Here is a 23,100-nt window from a genome sequence, read left to right as displayed (position 1 = left end):
CAGCCAGGCCAGTACTTCTTAACATGGGACTCTTAGGATTTCTGCCAATCCTGGTACCATTCATCCTTCCAGGGGACATCCAGGGACCTGGGCATGCCGAAGGGTCCTTTAGGGGTAAGTTTTGGGAACTCAGTCCTTGCAGTGGAGAAAGGAAACTCAGCGAGAGGAAGGAACAAAGAATAATTTTGCAGATGAGGAATTATTTTCTCCATCTCTGCCTGGAGTTCCAGGTGGGAAATAGGGGAGCTATCTGGAGTCTCTTGGTAAGAGACTCACTTGGTGAATATAGGCACCTGAATCTGGGGCAACTGACTCCTTGCTGCCATTCCAAAGAGTTCTTCCTGCAGGTGCCTGGACTTAGAGCTCATGAAATGGAATCAGAAGGAGTGGTAAGCCCAAGGAAGTTTCCTGTAAGGAAAACAGGCCGCTCCCTACAATACCACCTGTGTCAGCTTCCAAATGCTCTCACTGCAGCCCCCACACCCATACTCACAGAGGACCCTAGCCTTTGGGATAAAGAATGGTCTCCAGAAGTCCTTTGGAATGCTGAAATGTGGAGACCCACAATTAGCAGCTAAATATACTGAGCACTGAAAATTAGTGGTTGAAAGTGAGCACTCAGGAGCACACATTGCAGGTTCAAATCCTGGCTCTGCCCATGAGTAGCTGTGTGACCTTGGCAAATTCATATAATCCCCTTATGCTTCCAATTTCTTTGTTTATAAAATGTGAATATTAACAGTACTTACCCTTAAATTTGTAATGAGGATTAAGGAGAAAAGGCCAGCACACAGTAGGGGCTTCATCCATATTACTCACTGTTGTCTTATGTTATATTGCTCCAGGCAGTTTGACAATGGCTTTTCAAACTGTGTTGCATCAGTCTTCAAAGCAACCCTATGGACAAATGAGAAAATCAGGGCTCAGAGAGAGTGCCTGGCACATCAAGGTTTGCACAGAATTCAAAAGGCCAGCTCTCTCCAGAAATGTTCATCTCAATCATTGAAGGTCATAGCGCCTCCTGGGGGAGCAACCAAGCATAGCAAGGCTGAGTGACCAGAATAGTCTCAGAGGAATGCGTCTTTCTCTCAGGAACCTCATAGATGGTGTGGGTAGAGGGTAGGGGTTGGTTTAGGGATCCGATGGTGAGTTGTTATGGGGTTGGGGATGTGGGCAGTCTTGTGAAATTCCTGAGCCCCCTGAGGGCCACTACCTTCTGGGGACAGGTGAAGTGGAAACAAGGTTTTCTAACTCTGCAGTGGTGCCCTGGGCCTGGGGAGGCAGAGCACTGGCTCCTTTAAGGCCTTGAAGGAATATATTTTGCCCTCTTTTAGATCCATGTCCCAAAAATCCCAGTGAGATGCCCAATGGATGAAATAGACCACTGTACCAAACACAGAGATTGCCCAGAAAATATGAAGTGTTGCATGTACAGCTGTGGAAAGAAATGTGTAGGTCTCACAAAAGGTAACTCAGATACTTTCTGAATTACCCAATGTCCTCATCTCCTACCCCCACCGGCACTGCGCTAACTCCTGGTTCACTGATGGCTGGTCTATGACCAAGAGTCTAGGTATGTCTTCTACTTGACACAAATCTGTCAGTCCTGGACTTGGGAGACATGGATTCTATTTCATTTCTTCCTCTATTTTGGTACGTGATGTGAACAATGTAGTTTTCCTTTCTGGGCCTCAGTTTCTCTATCCATAAGACAGGTGTTGATATTGGACCACATGGTCTCCTGGCTACTCTTCAGTGATTCTCGAGATGCCAAGTAGTCACTGAAGTCTCATCAAATGCCAACATTGTGTTAGGCTATATGTTAGCTATAAGAGACAGGCATATAATATGTATTTCCTGACTTTTTTCTCCAGGCTTCTCTGTCTACATAAATCCAGGATGCCTTCCTTGACCACCTTAGACTGCCTACACTCTTTCTTCTCTGCCCATATTATTGGGCTTTAAAGAAGACCATCAAGGACTATTTATCCATTCTATTCATTCAACAAATATTGATTGGTTCCCTGACACCCAGGATGAGTTCCACTTGCTCATTGTGGCCAGGAAGATCAGAAAAGGTTTTTCTGGGAAAGGGATCCATGATTTAAGATCTGAAAGATGAGTACTTAGACAAAAAAAGAGGGACGAAATAGCCTTTCAGGCACAGGTAATAGCATGTGCAAAGGCTCTGTGGCAGGAGGCAGCATGTTCAGGCCTAGAAAGACTGGAAAGCAGAGAGTGAAGAAGAGATGAGAAAGAGGAAGCTGGTAGTGTATATTCAGGGCAACTTGAATCTGCACTCCCAGGCGACCATCCTCAAATTTTGGGCTCAAATAAACTCTCTACTTAATCATATGTTCTGAATCTTGTTACTTAAGGGTGACATGCCTATCAAGACAATAACTAGGTTTTCAGTGCTTTGACAAAACGTCGGATGTGTGGCCTTCTGGCCAAGCACCTGTGGTTTCATATTGTTCAAGCATTTGTTGCATCCCTAGGGATTGCAGCTCTATATCAGTTCGCTGTTGCTGAACCAAGAAATGAGGCATACACATATTTCGACAGAAATTGTAATTCTAGAACATATTTTGAAGAGATGAGGAAGGCTGGTATCTTTCAGAGTGCGAAGTGACTTTGGAATTGAAAGAATTTCTCTGGGTTGAAGTTTCTCACTGACTTGTGTTCCTGAACCATGAAGCATGAATATGTGGGCTGAGAAATAGTTTCTCTTGATAAATAAACAATTAACAAATTTTAAAAAGACAGAAAGATGAAGCTGGGCTAATGGGAGAAGGAGAACAGGTAAGGGGGTCTGGTCTTGATCCCAACAGCAATGGATTAAACTGTGTTCAAATCCTTTACCATCTGTGTGGCTTCAGGAAAGTTATTTGGCCTCTTCAAACCCTACTTTCCTCATCTGCATAATTAGAACGATAAGAGGACCTACTTTACAAGATTAAATGTTAATAGATGTCAACTACTAAGAATACTGCCTGACACTAATCGATGCTATAATTATTGTTTTGTCGTGTTTCAGACTATGAGGTTCTAAAGAACTCTATTTGTATTTCATAGCACTATGGGCAAAATAGTTGCTCAATAAATGCTTCTTTAAGACCACAGTAGATTTGGATTTTGGGTTCTTTTTTCTGTGAATACTCATGAAGCATCCTTTCTATGCCAAATTACCCGTGAGAAACTGCTGTATCAAGATGGCATAAGATGCGATCCCCTCTCAAAAACCTCACATTCTCGTGGAGGAGTCAGAAAAAGTGAACAAGAAAGTAAATGGAAATGATAAATGTGTGTGTAAGATTGAGAAGCAATAAAGAAAAGCAAGGAGTAAAGAATGAATCCAGGAAACACTTCAGAAAAGAGTCAATGTCTGGCAAGGGTTTTAAAGAATGAACAAGAGAGCACTTACCAAGAGGGGGCTGGATGTGTCAGGCATGTGCAAAGGCATGGGCTATGTAAGAACCTGCTATTTTTAGAGCATACAGTTGGGAAGCTTGGGTGTTGGGCAGCATAAGAAATAAAGCTGGAGAGGAGGAGGAGGAAATGGATTCCCAAGTCCCTCTGGGTTTGGTAGAACTTTATCCTGTGCCCAGCAGATCAGCCATTCTGGAAACCAGTGTGGAGCAGACTGGAGAAGTCTTGGAGATTAGCTGGTGGCCTTTCGTGGAAGTCCTTGCAAAAGATAATGATGCTTGAATTAAGAAAGTGGCAGAAAGGAAATAAAGAAGAGCTATTTAGGAGGCAAAATCAGCCAGATTTAGTGTTCAGATGTTGGGGAGGCAAAGAAAAAGAAGCCATGTGATGCCACAGCTGCTCCTTCGAGCAGCTCTGTTAGGCGAGCAGGGTAGGATTTTTGTATTCTCATCTTACAGATGAGGACGTCAAGGACCAGAGAGGTAAAATGAGTGGTCAAGATTCGCACTGAATTGGGAGCAGAGCCCTGAGCCAAATTTGTTCCTTAGTGGAGACAAAGAGATCAGTGGCCCGAGAAAGGGAGAGATGGACATTCTCCAGGGAGACAGGCACCCAAACAGCTCTGTTCTGTGATCCCCCTGCAGATATATGCGGTATGCCGCCAGACCCTGGCTACTGCTTGGCCTTCATCCCACGCTGGTGGTACAATAAAAAAACTAAGACCTGCTCTGGATTCATTTATGGAGGTTGCCTGGGGAACAACAACAACTTCCAAACTGAAGATATCTGCATGGTCACCTGCCAAACACTCCGTAAGTCCCAGAGGTCCCAGTCTCCTGTGCTCACCAAGGCCACACTGGGAGGTCTGGGTGTTGGCTGGTCTATTTAAAGACCTGGGTGGGCCTGGGGATGACAGAACCAGCTCCAATGCAGAAGTAGAAGGATGTTTTGGGAAAGAAAGGGTGGGAAGGGAGGGATTAGTTAAAGGGATATTGGCACCTATGAGGTGAGTAGGGGGTGTAGAGAGCAAGCAAAAGTGGTGGAGTATCCCAGACCAGGTCAGATGGAGGCCCGGTAAATCCAGCCCAGCTCTGAGCACCATTCACCAGCCAATCATTATGGGCCTTTACTTTGCACTAAACCTTGTTGCTAATTCTCTCCCTTTTAAAGGTTATTTCTAACCAAGGCAACCACGTACTTTATTGGCCAAACCAAGTCACTTCTGAGAATGTCTTAAACTGAGGTGCCATTAATTATTACGCTGGGACAGCAGGCATAAACTGGGACTCTACTGGACGAACCAGAACCCGTGATCATTCTAGGAGCCCCCAAACTCACCTTCATTCCATTCCTGCCCAAAGATGTAAAATTGATCCCACCTCCTTTTCCTCATTAGCTGCAAGATTTGGTTCCTAATGTGGCCAGGGTCCAACTATCTCACCCTTTATTCTTCTACTTCACAGGTTGGCCTAAATAGCATAAGGAGGAGCTTGAACAACTTCCAGGATTTGGTTCACAACCTAGGCCTCTCTCCATGTGTGCCTGATTGGTGCTCCATATTGGCTTCCATGGGCCAAACCTTGGCTGTTCCGGAAACTGAATCCCAGGAATTACTTACACCCTTTCTTTTAGCATAGCTCCTCTTCAAACACAACACCCTTCCCTTTGACCACTTCTCAGTATGAAACTCTATGTCTTCAACTTTCAGAACCCCTATGTATTCCTATGAAGCCTTCAGTTCCCTTAATAAAGTGCACCGTAGGGTCTGATCTCTCTGAGGCTGAAAAATTCGTATCTGCAGTATGCTGATATTCACATATACTCACATCTGTCTGTATGCAATTTTCAGAGAACAAGAAATCGTTGCATTTTCTGGTAACACCGAAAAAGAGAGAGAGGAGTACAAAAATCCTGCAAATTGAGAATGCTGGTGACATTGTTACTTTAGTAAAATTGTCGTAAGATGCTTAAGAATGGAGCCAGTGCAGATCCAGATTTTGTGTGGTCTAAACCTGATAAATCAGGAGCTCCTTTAGAAACCAAGCACAGGCCAGGCGCCACCGGTGGCTTATGCCTGTAATCCCAGCACTTTGGGAAGCCGAGGCCGGTGGATCACCTGAGGTTGGGAGTTTGAAACTAGCCTGATCAACATGGAGAAACCCTGGCTCTACTGAAAATATAAAAAATTAGCCAGGCATGGTAGTGCATGCCTGTAATCCCAGCTACTCAGGAGACTGAGGCAGGAGAATTGCTTGAACCTGGGAGGCAGAGGTTTCAGTGAGCCCAGATTGTGCCATTGCACCCCCAACCTGGGCAACAAGAGTGAAACTCTGTCTCAAAAAGAGAGAAAGAAAGAAAGAAAAAGACAAAGAAAGAAATAAACCAAACACAAATGAGTACAAAAGAGAATATTATTTCAAATGAGAGGAAAATTGCAATCAACTGCTAATTTTTAAAGGCTGACAAACACTAAAAATTGCACAAAACCCACAAAAATTAATAAATCATTGTTTACATTTATGACATCAATTCTGTAAAGCACAATTTCTGTGGAGAGAATGGAAAGATAACTAAGTCTTTTATTTAACGTGGTGATCAAAATATGATTATATTTTATTTTTTATTATAGGTGAGTTGCATAATACATACCTGAATGCTTGAAGCCATGCTTGAGGTCTGTAGTTCTGTTACAGGTTTATGTCCAGAAACACAGGAATTTTAATAAATTATCTTTCGTACAATTCCATCAAAAAAAGAAAAAAATGCATGGTACATTTAAAATTGTACATATTGAAGTATCAAGTATATGCTTACTAGAAAAGAACTTCTGAACAGGCTTCCGTAAGAACTGATTTTTTTTTTTCTATTTAAAATTTGATGTATCTGGCTGGGCATGGTGGCTCGTGCCTATAAGAGAAAAGTAAAGGCAGAATGATCATTTATAATATTACTAAATTGGGCCAGGCACAGTGGCTCACACCTGTAATCCCAGCACTTTGGGAGGCCAAGGTGGGTGGATCACCTGAGGTAGGAGTTCAAGACCAGCCGGGCCAGCATGGTGAAACCCTATCTCTACTAAAAATACAAGAAATTAACCAGCGTGGTGGTGTGCACCTGTAGTCCAAGCTACTTGGGAAGCTGAGACACGAGAATCACTTGAACCTGGGAGGTGGAGATTGCAGTGAGCCAAGATCATTCCATTGCATTCCAGCCTGGACAGTGGAGTGAGACTCCATCTCAAGAAAAAAAAATTGATGTATCTGATATTTGAAAGAATGCTCCACAGGCTTGTTTTCCTGGCTCCATACATTTCAAAACTTGCTTCTCCTCTACCACCCGTATCCACCTTGGGCTAAGAACATTCATTTAACAACGCATCCTCTAGTCACATAACTTAGTGTTAAATGTCAAGGGGATTGGCCCAGTAGACAACGGGAGTATTATTTGCTGCTGCTCCTACACCAGGACAGCTTGCAGCCACTTCCTATACATAGAAATGACAGCAGACAACCTAAATATATTCTACTAACTCCAAAATAAATATATCCCCAAATCAACTTCCTTTTAATCTGCATGCCTAAAATGCTGGCAGTCGCCCCAACACCACCTGACCCAGGAGAAGTGTGACAGAGGGAAAGGTCAGAGTGGAAAGGGAAGGTGGATTGGTTGATTGTGGTTAGAATATCTTACTTTTGCAGATATTACAAGTCATCTGACCACGTAAACATATAGCTAGAAGCACTCCCAAAATCTTAAAAGGGGCTTGCTCAAGCGAGGGACCCTGAGGCCTGGCTCCATCAACCCCATGGTAAGTCCATCTGTGAAAGGACTCATTGCCTTGTTTTCTGGAGCTGTAGTAAAGGAAACTCTTCCATAGTATGGTGCAGAAACTCCAAAATTGGAAATAGCTGGAGAGAGGCATGAAAGGAGGAGACAGGGGAAAGCAAAGAAGAGTTAAAGAGGAAGGGAGAGAAAGGAGGGGTGTGAAGGAGGAAAAGACACTGGATGGTGTGACTGTTTTAAAGCAAGCTCCTAAAATTCTTTCACTCACCTTCCACCTAGAAGGGGGATCTATGTCCCATCCTTTTGAATCTGAGAAAACTCTGTGACTGCTTTGACCAAGAGAATAAAGCAAAAATGATGCTCTGTGACCTCCAAGGCTAGGCTAGAATGAGTACAACTCCCACTTGATCCTCTTAGGTAGCTTGTCTGGGGGCAGTGGGAAACTGCCATGTAAAACATGACAGAGGCCCATGCTTGAGAGACCGATGTGGGTGCTATGATCAACAGGCCCAGATAAGCTCTGACTGATAGCCAGCATCAATTCCAGCCATGTGAATGACCTGCCCAACCCAAGAGAGCCTTCAGATGGCTGCAGCTCCAGCAGACACCTGACTGCAACCATGGGAAAGATCCTATAAAAGAACCACCAAGCAGATTCCTTTCAGATTCCTGACCCACAATATAAAATGGCTGCTCTAAAGTGCTAAGTTTTAAGAAAATTTATTCATAGAATAGGTGATCAAAGATGGAAAGGGGCGAGGTGCATTGGCTCATGGCTGTAAACCCAAGCACTTTGGGAGGCCAAGGCAGGCAGATCACTTGAGGTCAGAAGTTCAAGACCAGTCCGGCCAACATGGCAAAACCCTATCTCTACTAAAAATACAAAAAATACAAAAATCAGCCAGGCATGCTGGTAGGCACCTGTAACACCACCTACTCAGGAGGCTGAGGCAGGAGAATTGCTTCAGCTCAGGAGGCAGAGGTTGTGGTGAGCCGAGATTGCGCCACTGCACTCCAGCCTATGTGACAGAGGGAGACTCAGTCTCAGAAAATTAAAAAAAAAAAAGGATGGAAAGGGAGTAGATAGGGAGAGAAGAAGAAAGAGATGCCCAGAGGACTGGGAAAGATACACGGGTGCCAGGCTTGAGAAGGGAGCCTCACAGGAGGCAGGTTATTGTCATAGCACACCAAGACTTGCTATCCTTTGTCAAATAAGTTTATTGTTTAATATAACTTGGATCAAGGGGCTCCAAAGAGTCTGGCATTCACTTCTCATTGATGCTGTTGTCATCCCTGTTTCCTTCTCTTTGGAAAGGGCTGGTTAAACTGATTGTAGAAAACTCTAAAGGTACTGCCAAAAGAAAAAAAAAAGGTTAGAATTAATAAATAAACTTATTAAAGTTACAGGATACAAAATCAACATACAAATATCAATGGCAATTTTCTACACCAAGAACAGTCTCATTTACATTAGCAGCTACAACAGCAAAAACACTTAGTAAAACTTGTGCATTGAAAATTATAAAACATTGATGAAGGAAATTTAAAAGACACAAATAAATGGAGACATCTCATGCTCATAGAAGAATTAATGTTGTTAAAATGTCCATGCTACCCAAAGCAATCTACAGAGCACACACAATTTCTGTCAAAATGTCAATGGCATTTTTTACAGAAACAGAAAAAGCAATGCTAAAATTCATATGGAACCACAAAAGATCTCAAATTGCCAAAGAAATTTTGGAAAAGAACAGAGCTGTAAGCATCACATTTCCTGATGTCAAATTACATTGCAAAGCTAGAGTAATCAAAACAGTGTGGTACTGGCATAAAAACAGAAAAGCAGGCATATAGGCCAATGGAACAGAACAGAGAATCCAGAGCTAAGCCCACCTATTATGGTCAATGGATCTTTGACAAGGGTGCCAAAAACACACAATAGGCAATGGAAGATCTCTTCCAACAAATGGCACCGGGAAAACTAGATATCCACAGGCAAAAGAATGAAATTGGACCCCTATCCAATTCCATACACAAAAGTCAACTTAAAACAGATTAAAGTCTTAAATATAAGACCTAAAACTATAAAATTCTTTAAAAAATCTTGAAGAGATATTGGCACTTCCAAGTTCATGGAAGCATTATTCACAACAGCAAATATATGAAAACAACCTAAGTGTACATCAACAGATAAATGAATTAAAAACCGTGGTATGTGTATGCATACACACACATGTGTATACACATACATACGAGATATATATATATATATATATATATATATATATATATACACATTATACAATATATGTATACATTGTATGTGGACACACACACATACATACACACACAATGGAACAATATTCATCATTTAAAAAGTAGGAAATCCTATCATTTGCCACAACACAGATGAATCCAAAGGACATTATGTTAAGTGAATTAAGCTGGACACAAAAAGACAAATATTGCCTGATCTCACTTATATGTGGAATCTAAGATAGCCAAACTTGGGCTGGGAGTGATGGCTTATGCCTGTAATCCCAGCACTTTAGGAGGCTGAGGCAGGAGGATTGCTTGATGCCAGGAGTTTGAGGTTGCAGCCTGGGTGACAGAGTGACATCCTGTCTAATAAGTAAATAAATAAATAAATAAAAATAGTCAAACTCATAGAAGCAGTGAGTAGAATGGTAACTACAAGGGGGATGGGGTAATGGGGTGGGGGAAGGAAAAAAATGAGAAAATATTGGTCAAAGGGTACAAAGTTTCCATTTCAGTTATGTAAGATGAATTAGTTCTGGAACCTAATGTACAGTATGGTGACTACAGTTAACAATACTGTATTGCATACTTGAAATTTGCTAAGAGGGCGGATCTTAAGTGTTCTCATCACACAAGAAAAGGTTAACTATGTAAGGAGGTATGTATGTTAATTTGCTTGAGTGTGGTGATCATTTTACACATTATCAATATAGCAAGTTGCACACCTTAAATATATACCATTCCTATTTGTCAATTATGCATCAATAAATCTGGGAGGAGAAAAATTTAAACTCTTAGGAAAAAATTTAAGAAAAAATCATCTTGACTTTTATCTTGGCAATTACTTTTTGGACATGACATCAAAATTACAGGCAACGAAAATAGACAAATGGGATTATATCAAACTAAAAACCTTATGCACAGCAAAGGAAACAATCAACAAAATGAAAAGCCGACCTACTGAATAGGAAAACTATTTCCAAGCCATTGTTATGCTGTAAAGGATGAATATCCAAAATATATGAAGAACTCAGACAGCTACATATTAAATATACAAGTAATCTGATTGACAAATAGGCATCCCACAATTCTTGAGAAGCTGAAAAAAACATGGGCAAGGAATCTAAATAGCCGTTTCTCAAAGGAAAAAATTTAAATGGCCAACAGGTATAAAAAATGTGCTCACGGCTGGGCGTGGTGGCTCACGCCTATAATCTCAGCACTTTGGGAGGCCGAGGCGGGTGGATCACGAGGTCAAGAAATCGAGACCATCCTGGTCAACATGGTGAAACCCCGTCTCTACTAAAAATACAAAAAATTAGCTGGGCATGGTGGTGCACGCCTGTAGTCCCAGCTACTCGGGAGGCTGAGGCAGGAGAATTGCTTGAACCCAGGAGGTGGAGTGTGTGGTGAGCCGAGATCGCACCATTGCACTCCAGCCTGGGTAACAAGAGTGAAACGCTGTCTCAAAAAAAAAAAAAAAGAAAAAAAAATCATCAGGAAAATGCAAATCAAAACCACAATGAGATGTCACCACACCCCTGTTAAGATGGCTACTATAAAAAAGACAAAAGATAAGTATTGGCAAGAATGTATAGAAAAGGGCACCCTTAGACACCGTTGGTGGTGAGAATGTAAACTGGTACCCCTATTTATGGAAAACAATGTGGAAGATCCTTTAAAAACGAAAACTAAAACTACCATATGATCCAGCAATCCCCTTCTGGGTATACATATCCAAAGGAATTGAAGTTAGGGTTGACAAGAGAAAGCTGTGCCCCCATCATTGTGGCATTATTCACAGCAAGTACAGAAACAACCTGAATGTCTGTTGACAGATGAATAGATAGAGAAAAAGGCTAGGCATGGTGGCTCTCGCCTGTAATCCTAGCAATTTGGGAGGCCATGGTGGGAGGATTGCTTGAGCCCTGGAGCTTGAGACCAGCCTGGGCAACATGAAAAGACTCCACCTCTACAAAAAATTTTAAAAAATAGCCAGGCGTGGTGGCACGTGTCTGTAGTCCCAGTTACTTGAGGCTGAAGCAGGATGACTGTTAGAACCCAGGAGCTCCGAGGCCACAGGGAGCTATGATTGTGCCACTGCACTCCAGCCTGGGTGACAGAACAAAATTCTGTCATAAAATAAAACAAAACACAACACAACACACACATACATGTACAATGGGATATTATCAGCCTTAAAAAATAAAAAGAAAATGTTGCCATTTGGGACAGCATGAATGGAGCTGGAGGACATTATGATATGTGAAATAAGCAAGACAAAGAAAGAAATACTACATAATCTCACTTATATGTAGAATTTAAAAATTTTTACATTAAATTGACAGTTAAAATTGTATGTATTTATTGTGTACAACATGATATTTTCCCTACATACTTTTTGAAATAACACGTTTTGATACACACACACACACACACACACACACACACATTGTAGAATGGCTAAATCTAGCTAATTAACATATGCATTACTTCACAAAGTTATTTCTGTGGGGAGAATGTTTAAAATCTACTCTCTTGGCATTTTTCAATAATACAGCTCCTAGATACAGAGAGTAGGGTGATGGTTGCCAGGGGCTGGGGTAGGAGGGGGAAATGGGGTAATGTTGGTCAAAGAGTATAAAGTTTCAGCCATAAGGCATGAATAAATTCCAGAGATATAATGTGCAGCATGATGAGGATTGCTAACAATACTGTATTGTATACCTGAAATTTACTAAGAGACTAGATCTTAAATATTCTCAACACACACATACATACATACATGATTTACTATGTAGAGATTATAGATATGCTAATTAGCTGAAATGTAGTGATCATTTCACAACATATATGTCTATCAAAAAGCCAAGTAGTACACCTTAAGTGTATACAATTTTTATATGTCAATATTTTAATCTGTTAAAATTTTTGCAGCTAAGTCCATATACTTACTGAGAAAATAAGGTTTAATGCAATTGTTATGAAGTAACTCCTCAAATAGACAAGACATAATGTTTTTAAAGTGTTTGACATAGTATGAAAGAGGATCAACAGTATTCTGGAATTAAAATTCTGAATGATTACAATAAAATTGTGCCAAATATCTTGCCAAAAGAAGTCTTATGGTGCCTGCTTCTGGTGTAGAAGGAGAGTAGGTGAAGATATTAGAATCCTTGAAAGTGGAAGTCAGGGTTGTGATGAAGACCCTGAAAACGCTGCTAATTTGGCAGTTTTGCAAAGTGTCTGTCCAGCCACATTGTCCCTACATGATGCATCTCCCTATGTTGACATTTGCTGTTGCCTCCATACCTCTGTGAGAATTGGTCTCTTCTCCTGGGAAGCCTATCCTAGCCCCGTGCATCCTTAAGATCCAGACCAAATTACTAACCAGTCATCACTGGTCTGCATCCTGTGATGCACATGTCTGGGAATAAAGAGATCCAAATCTGAATCCCAACTTTACCCCCGATCGGATGTATGCTGTGGTTGGAACAAAATAGGATGGGGGAATGCTCCTCCTGGGGCCTTGGGTTTACATTTCTAAGATGAAGATGATGGACTAATGATGTCAAAATATACTTCTAAATTTGAGAAAATATGGCAGCTCAAGAACTTTGCCAAATCTGATAAGCACCTGGTGCTTGTCCATCTCACTGGCACTCTTCAATCCTTGATTGAGTTGACATACATGAATGAATGGAGCAGAATCATTCTTTCCCTGACACCCATGGACCAAAGAGGTCCTTGGAAATGTTCAGAATGTGCTGTGTGGTGGACAGTGTTTGCTTGCTGCTCTGCTCAGGAAATGAACTCAGAGCCCTCAGGGCTGAGCACAGGGAACCCATGCCTTGGCAAGACCTCAGTGGGGCTGGAATGTTGGGTCTCTTTATCACTGACTGTTTGCTCATGACTCTGTCCATTAGGTCCCAGAAGACATCTCAGGTGGAATCTTCAGGTATTTCCCACAGTACCATGCATATCGAGGACCTCATCTTCCTCTCCTTCTTATTCTCTCTTTGGAGCTGCCTCCAGAGCCAGAAATGCCCAGAGGAAGCTTACATGGTTTGGAAACTCAGGGACTGTCTAAGCCAAGGGGACTAGAAAACTCCAGGAGCCCCAATCCCTCTCTTTTTAAAAACACATGTACAAATGGAAGCTTCTAGTAGGGGAAATGGACTTGCCTAAAATCATACAGCAAGTGAGTAACGAAGTGGGCTAACCAGGTCTCAAGGGCGGCAAAGTGTTGCCAGATCCCACAGACTAGTTGGAAATCAGGATGGATATAGCGACTATTTGTGATTTTGATTTTTAATATTCAGTATCTAAATCTAATTCCTGTTAGGACTTCCTACTAATGAAGTCTTGGTGGGAGTTGAAACCAGTATTCCCACTATAAGAGCTGAAAGAGCCAAGCTCTCACTCAGGGAGGATTTGATACATGAGTTAATTGGTTACATGAGTATTAGGAGAAAAGGCAAAAAGGAGGAGAAGCTGAGACATCCCTCACTCCTAGGTTTGGGAGAATAAAAGATTTGGGGTCACCAGAACCCAGGAGTTAAGACAAGAGACCCAGGCACATATAGTGCTCACACCTCTGTTGGGACAGAGAGGTGAGAGCTGTGTGGCTGGCACTCTCTCTTCTAAAATTTCTGCAGCCAGTGTTCAGACCTCTGAGGAATCAAATGGTGCTTGGTCCACTGGGTGGGGAGGCGTGGCCAGCTGGTATCTCTGGGGAGGTACTGTGCAGCTGGCTTGAAGAGCCAGAAGCATCCAGAGCCACGAGGGGTAACTGCTTCCCCCACCACAGACTGGCCCATGGTACCTCCTTGGCTCTCGTTCCCCCAACCCCAGGAACTTTCATAAAGATATCAGTGGTGGTGGCAATGAGGGCTGGGGGAACTTGTCTTACTCAGAACAACAAGATATCCAGCAAAACACTGTAGACCACACACCTTTCAGGAAGACCTGTGGATCCAAGCCGTTGCCAGCACCTGCCTCTTTTTAAAATTTTATGTAGTTTTTTTATTTTTATTATACTTTAAGTTCTGGGGTACATGTGCAGAACATGCAAGTTTGTTACATAGGTATACATGTGCCATGGTGGTCTGCTGCATCCACCCCCACGGCATCTACATTAGGTATTTCTCCTAATGCTATCCCTCCCCTAGCCCCCCACCCCCGCTATCGCTCCCCTAACCCCCGCCCACCCCCTGACAGGCATTACTGTGTCTATACCCAAAGGATTATAAATCATTCTTTTTATAAAGACACATGCACACATATGTTTATTGCGGCACTGTTTACAGTAGCCAGCACCTGTCTCTTGTCAGACCAGCTGCACTCCACAGCTGAAACACGGGGAAGGTAGAACTGAGCCCACGTAACTGTCATTGAGAACTGGGTTTTGTGTACGGAGAGAAATTTCAGTGACCTTTACATTACAAAATCAACAAGCACTGCTATCTGGGCTGTCCTAAGATCTCTCGGATGCCGTATAACAACAGACTCTGAAGAAAATGGGCATGCCTTTCAGTACTTGTTTAATACGTTGTCTACCGTCGATAAGCCAAAGATTTCTCTTTTTTAGCCAAATCACCTAAAGCTGTAGCTCACTAGTACCAGTACACCAAGCATTCAGATTCTAGAGCCTTCCCAAAAAACTAGATTTTATAAATAAATAAAGCTCCCAAGGTAATTCTTTTTGTAAATTCCATATAACGTTCTTTAAATTTTTTTTTACTGTGTATATTGAAAGTGTACAACATGATTTTATTAGATCCAAGGTAATTCTGATGCCCTGTAAGTTTAGGAACTGCTGGTCTAATACTCCTGATTTAATATCACATTCCTGAAAAGTATTATTAAATGTAGGTCACATCACTTCTGATTCATCATACCTTTGCATATTCTTGCTTCCTTCTGCTATTAATTTTTGTTCTAAAGACCCATCCTTCTTAATTTGCCATTTCTGCTAAGTATTGTCCAGTAGAGAGTGCATCATTCATGATTCATTTTGTCCTTTTGCACAATTTTCTCTCCCTGCTATTGATTTCCTCCATACTGCCTACTTTAGCATATTAATTCATCAAGCAAAATGAGCACATCCTCCATGTTCTTTCAATTCAGCAGTAAAGTTAAAAAAGGACATGGAGATGTATGTTTAGCTCTAATGTACTTTATTTTTCATGTCTAAGGAGTCTCCTATTTTTCCCACAACTCTCCCCTAATTCACTGAGAAACCTCGTCAAGTCATGCTTCTCTCCCCTCATCTACTGTGTCAGCCTTGCTGCTCTTATTTCAGTTTCTTAAATGCACTGATATCCTGACTGCTTCAAAGCACTCACATGTGCTGGTCCACATGTGTGGATTCCCTTCACCTCAAATCTTCATCACAGATCTTGTACTTCTCTGTCATAGCCTTTATTATAATCTGTGGATATATATTTAATTGTGACATTATTCAATGTTTCTCTCCCCTCTAGATGTTAGACTCTATAAGGAGAAAGGGTTGTGCCTTTTTCTTACTAGTGCCTGACACAGGAGAGGTTCTCAATGGATATTTGCTGAATGAATGAAAATGCATCATATAATAAAACACCCCTTAATGTGAAGGAGCAAGGGGAAAGACTGGTTACTGGAACAGAGATCTATATGGACGGGGTCTCCTGAAAGGAGCAAGTTAAGGGGTCCATGCAGACTGTGGAGACACACCAGAGGGAGCTGGGGAATAAATGCCCAAACCTTCATCCCATTATTTCATCTAATCTCCTTCTGTGCCCCATGGGCTGGTTCCAAGCAGAAGCCAAAGAGCAGGACAACCATTGATCCAACCCATACATTTGGTTTTCTGAGGTATAAAACAGGGCACAGAAGAGGGGGTGAGTAGGTCCAAAAGGGGAAAGAAAGAAATCCAAATCCATCCCTCAACATTCACTCTTGAGTTCCATCTACATGAAAAGTTCATTTCCCATCATGGGGTTGCACGAGTCTCCCTGGTCACTAAATGGGAGTGTCATTTGGTCACATACCCAAAAGCTAAAATGCTAGCCATCACCAATGTTCCTCATCATCAATTGTGGAAGAAGGGAGGAAAGAAACACCTAACATAAAACAGCAACTACAGACCCCACCTGTGTGGCTGGTTGTGAAGCTCAAGTTGATAATCATAGCTGCCTTCTCCTGGTATCCTTTCTATGTTTCCTTTACCTTCTGCCAGTTATATGGAGTACTTCACTTGATGAGGTGATCCAAACTTTCATTCCTGTGCAGTCTGAGCACTTCACGATCTTTCCTTTATGAGATTCCCACAGTTTTTCATTGATCAAGACGATTGGACAGAGGAGTTCTAAGAAATGCCAATGAATCCCTTGGGTTCTAGGTTGTGATGGTTAATCTTACACATCAACTTGACTGGGCAACAAAATGCCCAGATTAAACATCATGTCTGGGTTTGTCTGTGAGGGTGTTTCTGGATGAGATGAGCATTTGAATCAGTGGACTTAGTAAAGTGGACAACCTTCCTGAATGTGGGTGGGCATCATCCAATCCATTGATCCCTGAAGAAACAGAAGATGGAGAAAAGAAAAATTTGTCCCCTGTCTTTCTGCCTCATTTCTTGAACTGGGACATCTCATGTCATCTTCTCCTGCCCTTGAACAAGGATTTACACTATCAACTCCCCTGGTCTCAGGTCTTCAGACTTGGTCTAAATTACACCACCAACTTCCAACTTTCTTGGGTCTCCAGTTTGGAGGCGACAGATCATGGGATTTTTCAGCCTCCAGCCTTCATAATTGCATGAGCCAATTACACACACACACACACACACACTCTCTCTCTCTCTCTCTTTCTCTCTCTCTCTCATATATTGGCTCTGTTTCTCAGGAGAACTAGTACACAGACAAGCTTCCTTACCTCCAGTGTACAGAAGCAACCCAATTTCCCCTTGGTTATCAGGATTAACCGGCCATCTGGTGCAGTGACACCCTCCGTTTTCTCTCTTTTGATTAAGCGGTATGAAGAGCCAAAAATATCCAAGGGGCAGCGTTTGCTCTTAATGTAGCAAAATCCTGACAGTGTTTTCCTGTGGAAGCATTCCTCCCTTGAGTACTAAGACCACCAATCCCACTAAGCCCAGGATTGGGAGGATGAGAGGCAAAACTTCCTGTAGCGGGTTATTATTATATGTGAAAGTCAGAGGAGAATCCTTGTTAATCCTGGGCTAAATTTGGAATCATCTGAGAAGCTTTTAAAAAATATTGATGGGCAGGGCATGGGCATGGGAAAGCAGGTGGGGAGAGAGGGAAAGAGGAAGGTAAGACAACAGATAAGGACCACTTCCATCAGGGAAGGGTCAGTGTTTTATTCTTACTAGAATAGACACTTACTCTGGACACTAATCTACCCTCCCTGTGTGGAACGCTTCTGCCAGAAATACCGTCTGTGGACTAATGGAATGCCTTATCCACTGTCATAGTATTTCACACAGTGTTGTTTCTTTTCAAGGAACTGACATCACAGTAAAAAAAATTACAGCAATAGGTCTGTGTTCATGGAATTCACTGATATTATTATATTTCCAGCATCCTGAAGCAGCTGGTTTGATAGCACCTTGCAGGACGGGGGCAAGGTTTTCCTGCAGGCTGTATATGTTCTGAATCAGCCTCCAATATATGGTGCCCTTTCTCCCATAGTCAAGATTTATGTGTCCAGGAATAAAAGGGTAGAAATGGGAGTGGGCATTACTCACTATTATCCCTGGTGACCCACTAGTAAAAATTTTGCTTCCTATTCCCATGATCTTATCCTATGCTTCCCTAGAAGTCTTAGTTCCAAAAGGACACATGCTTTCACAAGGAGAACCGACAATGGTTCCACTGAACTGGAAGTTAAGACTGTCACCTGGCCACTTTGGGCTCCTCCTCCTTCTGAATCAGTAGGCATAGAAAGGCATTACCATGTTGGCTGGGGTAACTGATCCGGACTACCGAGGGGGAAATTGAAGTACTGCACAATAGAGGTAAAGGAAGAGAATGTGTCTGGAATACAGGAGATTCCTTGGGGCAACTTTTAACATCATCATGCCCTTTGATTAAGGCCAGTGGAACCCAGGCAGGACCATTAGCAAATGGCCCAAACCCTTTAGGAATGAAGGTTTTGGGTCACTTCCCCAGGTAAAGAACAATGACCAGCTGAGGTGCTTGCTGAAGGCAAAGGCAATACAGAATGGGTAGTGGGGAAAAGTAGTTATAAATACCAGCTATGACCATGTGACCATTACAGAAACAAAAACTGTAATTGTCATGAGTATTCCTCCTTATTTTGTTATGAATATGGGTGTGTATTAAGCAAATATCTTTGTTTTCTTCTCGCTCCTATTTCCTTATTATGCAACATAAGATATATTGACTTTATATCATAGTACTTAAGTATTGTTCATTTTACAGCATAGAATTTTAAGCTACAAGATATCAAGAAGAGTGAACGTCACTCAGAAAATTTATGTTCTCTTTGGGGAAGGGGTTGGTGTATTTCCATTGTCTGTTGGATAATTTTATCATGTTAGGTGGGATTATAATCTTGTAATAGTCTTTATCTTAAGATTAAGTATAGTCTAAGGAGATGTGCATGGGTGCCAGGTTGACAAAGAATGGACTTATGATGGTTGATTTTATGTATCATCTTGACTGGGCCGTGGGGTGCCCAGATATTTAAACATTATCTTTGGGTGTGTCTGTGAGGGTGTTTCTGGATGACATTGACATTTGAATTGGTAGACTGAGTAAAGCAGATTGCTCTCCCCAGCATGGATGGGCATCAACCAGTCTGTTGGAGGCCTGAATGAAATAAAAGTCTGAGTAAGAAATATATATTTTTTTCTGCCTACCTGCTTTCAAGCTCAAACACTGGTTTCTCCACACTCAGACTTGAACTGAAACTTATGCCATTGGCTCCCCTGGTTCTCAGACCCTCAGACTCAGACTAGAGCTTGGATCATTGGCTCTCCCAGTTCTTAATCCTACGAACTTGTACTGCAGCTGTGCCATGGGTTTTCCTTGGTCTATACCTTTCTAACTGCAGTTCTTGGACTTCTCAGCTTTCATAATCATGTAAGTCAATTCCTTAGAGTAAAAAGAATTTATTTATGTACATATGTATCCCAATTGTGATATTATACTACAGTTTTCCCAAACATTACCAGTAGGGGAAACCAGGGAAACATTTCAAAATGTTACCATTAGGGGAAACCATATTATTTCTTACACCCAATATGTGAATTTATAATTATCTCAATAAAAATTTGAATTAAAGAAAATATAGACAAAATAAATACTTTCTCATGTAAATAAAAACTGAGAAGAGATGATGCTTCTCTCAGACTAAACTTTGTCCTTAAGGCTGAAAGGATGAGACCAGATGATAATTTGGATGCACACGAAGGAATGATCTTAACCTATGTTTTCTTAGAAGTTATATATGTTATATATATTACATTTATATATATTATAGCAGTGTTATAATATAAATAAATGTAATATATATAACAACAGAAGCACAAAGGAGGGGCAGGAAATAGAGCTATACTGGTGCAAAGTTACTATGTTTTACTGGAATTAAATTAATTGCCTGACATACGGTGCCCATAAGTTGTTAGTTCCCTTCTTCCTTCTAGAAAAGAGAAAGGTCATTTGGAGGTTAGAAACTGAAGGGTGAAACTTTATTCTTTCAAAATTCCACCCTTATTTACTTCCTCCATTCTTAAACCAGCCAAATTAATGGGTCTCAATTAAAAGTAAGTCAATTGGGGCTGGGTGTGGTGGCTCATGCCTATAATCCCAGCACTTTGGGAGGCCAGGATGGGTGGATCACTTCAGGTCATGAGTTCGAGACCAGCCTGGACAACATAGTGAAACTCCGTCTCTACTAAAAATACAATAATTAGACAGGTATGGTGGTGCACATCCATAATCCTAGCTACTCGAGAGGCTGAGGCAGGAGAATCACTTAAACCTGAGGGCGGAGGCTGCAGACTGCACAATTGCACTCCAAACTGGGCAACAGAATGAGACTCCTTCTTAAAAAAAAAAAGGTTAACTGGAAGGGGAGCGGGCTTGAAATATTACCTACAGTGTACAGTGTTCACTCTCAGGCCTAGGCTTCACCACTATGCAATATGTCCATGTAACAAACCTGCAAACATAGCTCCTGAATTTATTAAATAAAAAAAAAATAATGTAATGGGGCTAGGTGCAGTGGCTCATGCTTGTAATCCCAGCACTTTGGGAGGCCAAGGCAGGTGGATCACGAGGTCAGGAGATCACGACCATCCTGGCCATGTTGATTCCTCGTCTCCATTAAAAATACAAAAATTAACTGGGCATGGTGGCGTGTGCCTGTAGTCCCAGCTACTTGGAAGGCTGAGGAGGGAGAATTGCTTGAACCCAGGAGGCAGGGGTTGTGGTGAGCCAAGATTGCACCACTGACTCCATCCTGGGTGAGAGAGTGAGACTCCATCTTAAAAAAAAAAAAAAAAAAAGGAATGATTTTTCACATACATGCATATGCATATGGGTGACATAGGGTTAGTAAGATTTCTGTGATGATTATAAGTGCTAGACAAGTAGCTAGGGCTGCCTTCTACCTGCTCTAACATGTTTTTAATAAATCTTACATTTGTCCTCCCCTCTCTGCAATTACAGTAACACTACCACCCAGATCTCCTGAGAAAAAGCCAATTCACTGAGTCATGACCAAAGATCCCCAGGGCAACCTGAGTACAGAATGTCTGCTTTTCAAGGGCCAGGTCCTGTTGCAACTACCCAGGAGGCCTGTTTGGCCAAACAAGTACAGGCACACCTCATCAAGCCCCTCACTGCACTGGATCCTTATCATGCTGTTAATGTTGGAAATACTATAATTTTTTTTTGAAAGTGTTTATATCTATTGCTCTTCTTCAGGGTTTCCTAACCTTGACATGATTAATATTTGATGCCAAATGTGAGGGCTGTCTTGAGCATTAAAGGATGTTTAGCAACATCTCTGCCTCAACACACTAGCAGCTAGCAGGTGCCCCCACCTTGGAGTTGTGACAATCAATCAAAAATGTCTGTAGACATTGCCAAGTATCCTTGGGGGCAGAATCACTCCCTCCCCTGCTCTCCTGAATAGTACGTTTAAAGGCAGCTTCTCACTTCCTGATCCATTGCCCCTGAGGAGGCAGCACTGTAGGAAGCTCTCAGCCAAGGAGCATCAATAGGCATCCCTACCTTTCCTCTGCCTGAATGACAAGTGACAGTCTATTCATTTCTTCCTTCTATTGTTATTTTGTTTTCTGATGAACAGATTTGATCACCCAAGAGGGCTAAGAAAGGAGCTATCAAGGATAATGCTGGTGGACCCCTCAAGGTGCAAAAGAAGTTATATCACAAAGATGTTGAAATGTAGGCTTCAGAGGTGCCTTCAAGGAAATAAATGTGGGGTAAACAGTAAAGATCAACAGATAATGAGAGGGTTGACCAACAATTGTATAAACTATAGTTAGAGAAAGCAATGGCCAAGGAATGAGTATCATGACTTCAGGGAATTTAAACAGAAGGAAAGCTACAACTAATGTGCAAAGGTGGGGAAAACATTTCTGTAGGAACTAAGTATGATGCTGGTCCAGTTGGCACCCCCATTTTCAAAAAAGTGTCATTGCCACACACACACACACACACCCCTTACAAAGGGCATGTGCCTGTGTGTGCATTCACAATGTGTGAGACATTTGAATATTTATTGAACACTTAGACCAGTTCTGGGAAAGTATGGTAAAGTAACATAATCAACCCCAATTTATAGATGAGAAAACTGAGGCTGGAAGAGGTTAAATGACTTGCCCAGCTCAAGAGAAGCTAGAATTGAATCAACAGGCAGAGAAAGAAGTACCATGTGATCTCACTTACATGTGGCAGGGCTAGGGGGTGGGAAGTATTGGAAAGGTGTTGGTGTATATATATATATAAATACACATACACATATATATTTCAAAACATTATATTTTACATCATAAATATATAATGTTCCTCAACTTGTGATGGGATTATAGCTGAATAAACCCATCATAAGTAGAAAATATCAGAAGTTGAAATGCGTTTAATACACCTAACTTACCAAACATCATAACTTAGCCTCACCTACCTTAAACTTGCTCAGAACATTTACATGAGCCTACAGTTGGGTAAAATCATCTAACACAAAGCCCTTTTATAATGAAGTGTTGAATATCTCATGTAATTTATTGAATACTGTACTAAAAGTGAACACAGAACGGTTGTATGTGTACTCAAAGGACTGTTGTTACCAACTGTGCATTGCTTTTGCACTATCATAAAGTCAAACTGTATAAGTCAAACCATTGTAAATTGGGGACTGCCTTTATACAACTTATATTTCTCAATTAAAAAATAAATAATAATAAATATATGATAGAATGCTTTTTGAAAAACAACAGCTGGACCCAACACAACCTCAGATTTTAAATCTGAGGCTCACTAACTCTCACTAAAGCATGCTGGCTTTGTCTTTCAAAAAAACTGGATCTCCAGAGAATCAAGGAAAGAAGACAGGTGGGAATGTGCTGGATTC

General features: G+C 41.6%; 1 protein-coding gene and 1 long non-coding RNA gene across 2 annotated transcripts; one reads left to right on the top strand and one right to left on the bottom strand.

The window, feature by feature from the left end:
- Positions 1-23: 23 nt before the first annotated feature.
- On the top strand, positions 24-4,318 carry WFDC6 (WAP four-disulfide core domain 6). Its single transcript, XM_064382900.1, is given in 5 exon segments — positions 24-103; positions 1,061-1,079; positions 1,335-1,451; positions 4,074-4,134; positions 4,137-4,318. Coding segments are annotated over 5 exon segments (459 nt in total).
- A 4,094-nt stretch (positions 4,319-8,412) lies between these two features.
- Positions 8,413-17,595, bottom strand: LOC105727397 (uncharacterized). The gene is made up of 3 exons (XR_010344481.1): positions 17,389-17,595; positions 16,605-17,030; positions 8,413-8,563 (listed from the first exon to the last, which is right to left on the bottom strand). It is a non-coding gene; the product is annotated as an uncharacterized LOC105727397 (long non-coding RNA).
- Between the last annotated feature and the right edge of the window lie 5,505 nt (positions 17,596-23,100).

The sequence above is a fragment of the Aotus nancymaae genome, unplaced genomic scaffold (genome assembly GCF_030222135.1).
Source record: "Aotus nancymaae isolate 86718 unplaced genomic scaffold, 86718_ANA_hifiasm-v0.15.2.pri h1tg000029l, whole genome shotgun sequence".
In the NCBI taxonomy this organism is placed as follows: Eukaryota; Metazoa; Chordata; class Mammalia; order Primates; family Aotidae; genus Aotus; species Aotus nancymaae.
The sequence above is the reverse complement of the archived record's forward strand: the minus strand, read 5'-3'. Positions and strand labels throughout refer to the sequence as shown.